Source organism: Mus pahari, chromosome 8, assembly GCF_900095145.1.
Source record: "Mus pahari chromosome 8, PAHARI_EIJ_v1.1, whole genome shotgun sequence".
Taxonomy (NCBI): Eukaryota; Metazoa; Chordata; class Mammalia; order Rodentia; family Muridae; genus Mus; species Mus pahari.
Window position 1 is genome coordinate 105,236,672 of NC_034597.1, and position 7,203 is coordinate 105,243,874.

The 7,203-nt window shown below is 45.8% G+C and overlaps 1 protein-coding gene across 2 annotated transcripts in view; it reads right to left on the bottom strand.

Annotated features, from left to right (window-relative positions):
- Nucleotides 1-6,949, bottom strand: part of Tgds (TDP-glucose 4,6-dehydratase) — a 23,816-nt gene extending 16,867 nt beyond the window's left edge. The window contains exons 1-4 of one of the 2 annotated variants that reach the window (XM_021203466.1): nucleotides 6,752-6,949; nucleotides 4,534-4,600; nucleotides 2,365-2,433; nucleotides 1,642-1,732 (exon numbers count right to left, since the gene is read on the bottom strand). In XM_021203466.1, the coding sequence (XP_021059125.1) occupies nucleotides 1,642-1,732; nucleotides 2,365-2,433; nucleotides 4,534-4,600; nucleotides 6,752-6,837 (313 nt within the window). In that variant the 5' untranslated portion in view covers nucleotides 6,838-6,949. Of the gene's footprint in view, nucleotides 1-1,641; nucleotides 1,733-2,364; nucleotides 2,449-4,533; nucleotides 4,601-6,751 lie in introns of both variants that reach the window. The other variant, XM_029541872.1, reaches the window with a different exon arrangement.
- Between the last annotated feature and the right edge of the window lie 254 nt (nucleotides 6,950-7,203).

The window sequence follows — 7,203 nt, forward strand, 5'->3', positions numbered from 1 at the left end:
CACATACACGCTGCATATGTCTGTAATCCCAGCACCGGGGATTGGAGACAGATAGAGCTCAGCAGTTCTTTGGCCAACCAGCCTAGACCAAATTGTGAGTTTCAGGTCTAGTAAGAGACCCTGTCTCAGAGCACAACAGAGTAAGACATGGGATGCCCTCCTCTGGCTCCTGCATGTGCCTGTTCAAATGTACATACACACAAACATCTCCTCCCCCCTTCTCTCTCTCATGCACACACCACAGACACACATACATATTGCATAGACACATGAAATATGATATCATAAAGATACAGGTTCAGGTAGCCGGAATACACACGAGATCACCACTCCTCAGTTTGCTTACTAAAATATCTCTCATTAAGATATTTCAATATAAAAAATGTAAACAAGCATTTTTTTAAAAAATGGACAAATAATTTCAACAGAATTTTATAAAAGAAATTTAAATTATCAAAAATATAAAACCCATATAATCTCCCTACAAATCTGGGGAAATATAAATTAAACCTAGTGAGAGTTGGCCTCAGAGAAACAGTCTGACAGGAGCTTCACGTCAGTGCGGCTGCCCTGCAAACCTACTTGTGACATCCTCACTATTAAAGCAAGCAAGCGATGACCCAGACAGACGTCAGACAGAAGGTGTACGAGCCAGGGCCATGAGCCAGGATAACAAAGTTCCCAGCAATACTGCTTAAAAGTGCCCAGAAGTGAGAGCAAGCCAAAGACCAACAAAAGTCAAAACACAACTGCGGGCCACCACAACCCACAGTGCCCACAGCCAGCCACCCAGTGTCTACGCTTACAGAAACTGACAAAAATGCAAAAATCCCGCGTGCATGTGCACCAAGGTGTTTGCACACGTACACTTATAGTTCAAGAATTAAAAACAGTACGAACTAGGCTAGTAGCAAATCCACAGAGAAGCGCAGAGGAGAGCACAGGTGTGAGTGTGTAATTGCTCACGCTCACAGGTGTGAGTGTGGCAGAAGCAAGAGAGCACTCCTGCCAGCTCCTGCCAGCTGCCTCCGCAGCAGCGCTGCCTCTGCCTGTGTGAGGACAGCACCGGTGGCCACGTTACCGTTACTTAGCTAACTAAAACTTTCTAAATCTATGTCATATTTCCCAGGGGAAAGGTTAGCTGAATTATTAAAACAGCATCTCAAATGCACACAGTGGTCCAGATAATGTTCTTTGGGGCACCTGCCACTCAAGAGGAATGACATAAAACTGTAATTAAAGGCTCATCTCAGTCCTTCCTTTCAGAATTAACCATTAGTCTGAATTTGATTCAACTCAAAGTTTTTGAAGCCACCTTTAATGTTCCACGTCAACACACATGACTAAACTGTGACCTATAGTTATCAGGGCTGAGCAGGCGGCTCAATCGACAAAATGAGTGGCAGTCGCTCAGGTGTGAGAAGCTAAGTCTGATTCCTGAACCCTCGTAAAAAACAAAGGAAGACAGAGCCCGAGTCTCCCTGTCAGCATGCACAGTGGGGCTGCATTTTTTGGTGCCGCAGGAATATCCCCTCTCAAAGACTCTGAAGTTTCTGCTTAGCCAACTTATTACTGAACTTGGGATTTCCTCCCTAGTGAAGGAAAACGCCAGTCGCAACCACAGTATAAGACAGTGCTTACCTACATGTGTCTGTGCAGCAAAATGTAGTACTATATCTATTTTCTCCACTTCAAACAGCAACTTCACAAAGTGAGAATTGCAAATGTCACCCTGCAGGGAAAGGCAGACATGGAAAGGTGGGGTTTCTTGAGTGCTCGCGTTTGTAATAACCAGTTTTACTTCAGCACCCCCCTCCAGTTCTCACCCCTAAATTCAGCAGAGAATGTCTCCAAGTCAGGCAAGCAGCCAGGCAAGTGTGAAAACAATGTAGTTCCTTAACATCTTAGAACACATGTATTTAATTCAACATATTTCTGAAAATATGCTTCACGTAAGATTTCCGTTGAGCACCAACCTGTGCTAAACACTGTGCTGGCTTCTATCACCTACGTGTAAAGCTGGGGCAGCCAGGACATTTTTTAGCATTAAGAAAAAGAACCATTCTAGAGAGCAATACTAAAGCAGATGTAAAACATCACAAACGCTGAGTGGTCCTAGAAGTGCCATCACACTAACCCTACAGCACTGACACTCGCCTGCATGTGTGACTCACGCTATTGTCACGGCACCCAGAGGTCTGCCGAGGTCCCCAAATTCCAGCTGTTTTCCCTCTAAAAGCGGAACTCTACATCAGGAACAACTTCTGGAAATCACCTGACTTTTAACATGTTTGTAACAAAAAAGCTTATGCTTTCTGCATGACTAAGAGGCACTGTCAAACACCTGTAACAAAACTTCCATACCTGTATAAACTTGTAGTTTTGCTTGTTTGAGACTGGTTCCAGATTCTTCAAGCTTGCACAGTAATCCAGCTTAGAGAGAGAATACTGGTGAGGAAATGGGACAAAGCAAGCTCTTTCTACAATGTGTCAGTTTAAGTTAAAGGTCAGTACATGCTTAACACTATGGAACAAGAACACGCCTTCCTACGGTTTCTTGCAGTTTTACGCCTTTGAGAGCGGCACTGTTACAGGTTTCTCTATAAACTGCTCCTGTTCTGTCCTCTGAGAGGCCCCACCTAACAGCAGACAGAAACAGATGCAGAGACCCACAGCCAGGAACTCGGGGAATCTTAAGGAAGCGTCAGGGGAAGGATCGTGGGTCCCAAAGGGGAAAGGGATTCCACAGGAAGACGTTGGGGTCCCAGAGAGGGAACCACCAACCAAGAGCAAGCATGGACTAGACATAGGCCTGGCATACTTAAGTACCAGACATACAGCCTGGTCTTCATGTGGATCCCCCAACAGCTGGAATGAGGGCTGATCCTGAATTTGTTGCCTGCCTGTGGATCCTATTCCCCAGTAAGGCTGCCTTGTCTGGCCTCAGTACTACTTCTGCAATGACCGATTTGCAGGGGCTAGGGGACAGCCCCTTCTCAGAAGAGAAGGGGAGGGGGAATGGGGTGAATGGGAGGACCTGTGACAGGAGGGTACTAGGAGGAGGGGGGCTGATATTGGGGCGTTAAGTAAATAAATAGATTAATTTAAAAAGAAAGAAAGGAAAGTCCCTGCTTAAGCTTCCCTCCAGCAGCTGGCAGCTGGAGAAGTTTAGTTCTTAACACGGGAGGAACAATCCACTGAAGATAAGCACACCTGCTTTATACATAGCTTCTTCAGCTACTGTGGTAAATAGTGAATGTGTTTTAAAAAGGGCTAGTTGAGGCTGGAGAGATGACTCAGAGGTTACAAGCACTACCTGCTTGCTATTCCAGAGGACCAAGCACGAGCTGCTATTCGAGATGACCCGAGTTTGGTTCCCACCACCTACTTCAGTGGCTCACAACCACCTGTGACTGCACTTCTGGTGTTCCAGATCCAAGACCTCTGGCCTCTGAGGGCAACTACACTCATAAGCGCACGACCCACATGCAGAACACACACCCCTCCCCATAATTTATTAGTTTTTATTTTTATTTATATACTGTGAGACAGGGTTTCAGTTGGCTGTCCTGGAATTCCCTATGTAGACCAGGCTGGCCTTGAACCCACAGAGATCCACCTGCCTCTGCTGGGTATAAATGTACTTGCCACCAAGGCTGAACCCAGGAGTCACATAGGGAAGAAAAGAACTATCACCCACAAATGGTCCTACGATCTCCCTACATGCGAGCTATAGCTCACAGATGACCCTGCCCCCAAATAAATAAGTGATGTGAAAAAGTATTCTGCTTACCTCTTTATAACATTAAGACGGGAAAAATATGCCGAAAGTTAACGCTATTCTTTGCCTGTACATTTTTACCACTGTATTTTATAAAAATAAGAAAACCATTTGCATCTTTTGTTTAAACTAAAGAATCATACTCTTTAGGGAGACTTTAACCATGACTTCAAGACTGTCAAAACTAAATTATTTTCCCTGTTTTTGTTTGTTTGTTGTAGACAGGATCTCATGTGTTCCTGGGCTGGCCCTATGGAGTTCAAGGATAACCCTAAAGTTCAGATCCTCCTGCCTCTACCTCCCCAGTGCTCGGATCATAGGCCACTGCAACTGGTTCTAATTATATTCTACTGCTAAAAAGAAATATACATACAGATGTTTCTGGGAGGTAGCAATTATAAAATCAAAGTTAATTTTAAAAAGCCAATATCCTCTCAAAATAGTAATCACAAAATTATAGTATATGTAGAATTTTTAAAAGGTAAAGCTTTTCTTTGGCTAAAAATACTGCACTTAAAAACACTGAGTTTGTAGGCTAGCAAAATAAAAGTTTCAAAAAGCTTTGACCTAAGATTAAACACAGCACGAACCCATGACAGTGCATATCCTGAGGGGCTGGGACGACCGCACAAAAATCAGAACGGCTTGTCAGGTGCTACCCCTCGGTTCTCTGGCACTGCTGCTTAAAGCTCCATGGCTTGGAGGAAAATGGAGGTCGGATTTTAATACACGAAGCTCATTTTCACACTTACCTTGTCTAGATTTATGATCATATAGTTGGGATAATCTTCTACTAAGGAGACAATCACATGGGACGCACTACAAGAAGACAAGATCTTTGTGAGTGACAAACATTAACCTCCTTCGATTTTTTTTTAAAGATTTATTTATTTACTCTATGTAAGTACACTGTAGTTGTCTTCAGACACTCCAGAAGAGGGAGTCAGATCTTGTTACGGATGGTTATGAGCCACCATGTGGTTGCTGGGATTTGAACTCTGGACCTTCGGAAGNCTCCAGAAGAGGGAGTCAGATCTTGTTACGGATGGTTATGAGCCACCATGTGGTTGCTGGGATTTGAACTCTGGACCTTCGGAAGATCAGTCGGGTGCTCTTACCCACTGAGCCATCTCACCAGCCCACCTCCCCTCGATTCTTAACATCCCCTAAGCTGTGGAGTGGTCCGAAAATAGTAAGAGGTAACACACCACACACGGGCACTTTTAATCCTATAAACAAACTCTCATATCTTCCTCGTGCCACATAAAACTGTCTGGCACTGCGAATGAAGACAAAGCAAGTTTAATCAGAGGATGGTGCCCACATAGGCCATGAGTGTGAGCATGAAAAATGCAAAATCTGATCAGAGTAGCTGCATAAGCCCAGCGTGCTTTCCAAGGGCTGGGATGGGTTTATACAGATAGCAAACGGCAGCATACTCACTGTCATTTGCTTATGCTTACAGTGACCTCTGCAACTGCTCTCTTGGTGCTATAAGTTGGCTTGTATAAACCTAAAAACTCAGGAGGGCCCTGGACTATATATATATATATATATATATATATATATATATATATATAAACATATTTTGGGCTTTGGGAGTAATGGCAAGCACTGGCCAATGGTGAAGGTGAAGTCTGTCCTTGGTGTCCCTTTCCCTCGTTTTCTAGGACATTCTTTGTGGACCAGCCCTTCCTTGAAAGTACATGCATTTCCCCACATACACATCTGTTAATTAAGTGAATCTCAGCATCCTGCTACCTACCCTGAGAAAAGTGTCTGTTGGATTTAAAAGGCCCACTGCATGTTCTTGGGCAGTAACCAAGATTCCCTGTCCCCTCCCCATGCAGGAGACACATCGAGGACAGAACTTCCTGTGTATCGCTCATGCATCCATCCACTCAGCTATTACTGAAGACCTTCTCGATATGGTCCTGACCTTTCTTTCTGTGGGAGCTTAATGAACATCAGTCTACTCTCACACAGTGCATACTCTAGAGGAAGGCCAGGCCATAAACAAGTGAACAGTACTCAGTGTGATTTTGGGTAGTGCTGAGTGTGGCCTAAGGTGGTCCCATAAGCACTCTGAAGGTGTTATGTGGGTAAATTAACAGCCTATGCAAGAAAGAAGTGCGAGTGTCTCAAGTCAGGAAGCAGCACTAACCTATTGTGCTCCAAGAAGCCTAAGCCTAATGGGCAAGACATTAGGTTGGGAAGCAGGGCTTGAGCACCCGAGTCTTCCAGATCTGATAAAGACCTTGGACTTTCATTACAAGTCTCACAGAAACCATGACTGTAAAATTCTATGCAGCTGGCATCTCACTTCCTTAAAAAGAACGACTTCTCCATAGGATCACACTCTAAAAGGTATAGAAAACGCGCGAGATCCACAGGAGAGGGACAGTAGCGGTGTTCTAAGGAAAAGGAGGCAGTATCAGGCCTGAAGCAGTCAAGGGACATTAGTCAAAATAAGAATAACCATTGACACAAATAGAAAGGACGGGTAGGTAGGTGGGTATGAGCCTCGAACAAGCTGGGAATAACAAAGGATTTGTAAACAGTTTCTAAAAAAAGAAAAGAAAAGACTAAGAGTCCCATTACGAGGCGAGCTTTTGGAAAGGCCTTCGTCTGCTGGCGGGAGCTTTGTCAGAGAGCAAGAAGAAAAGCGAACGAAACTGCTGGGTGCTTCTCAGAAGCGTGGCAGGTGGTAAGCAGCCCGGGCAGGCAGGGGAGGGACAGCACCACAGCGCTCCTGAGTTCCCCCTTTCGTGGGGAAGCTGTTAAGGTCGCATTTTTGGAAACAACCTCGTCCTTGCTGGCCAGAAAGTGAGGGAAACCGGGCGGACACCCGGGCTGTGCGTTGGGACCCTCCCCATCGCGGATCCCCAAAGTGCCAAAGACACGGAGAGCCGCGGGGCAAGGTTAGGAACTGTGGGGAGAAACTTCTCAGCCACCAGCACCGTTACCTACATGAAACCAGCACCCCCGGTCACCAGGACCCGCTTCGCGAAGCTGCCGGGAGGACCAGAGCGCTCCTCCCGGCTCGCAGCCGACATCTTCAGCTCAGCGGAGCCAGCGCCGCAAAGCGCGGCGTCTGAAGACCCGAGGGAAGCACCTTCACGACGCTTTACGACATGCCCCGCCCCCGACACGTTCAAAGGAAGTCGCAGAGGCTTCCGGGTTCACCCAGACCCCAGCAAGAGGGGCAGGGCCGGCAGTGGCACTGAGCAGGCGCAGGCTCTCTAGTCCATTGTCACCAGCTAGGAGAAATTAGGGTTATGGGTAACTAGGGTCTGGAATATTTTATAAGCAAGTGTCACCAGCATGGATTTCTACTATAGGTGCCTAGAAATTCGGAGATATGAATCGATGCCTTCATTTTTGAACTTCAGCTATGTTCATAGACTGAGCAGAATCCTCCA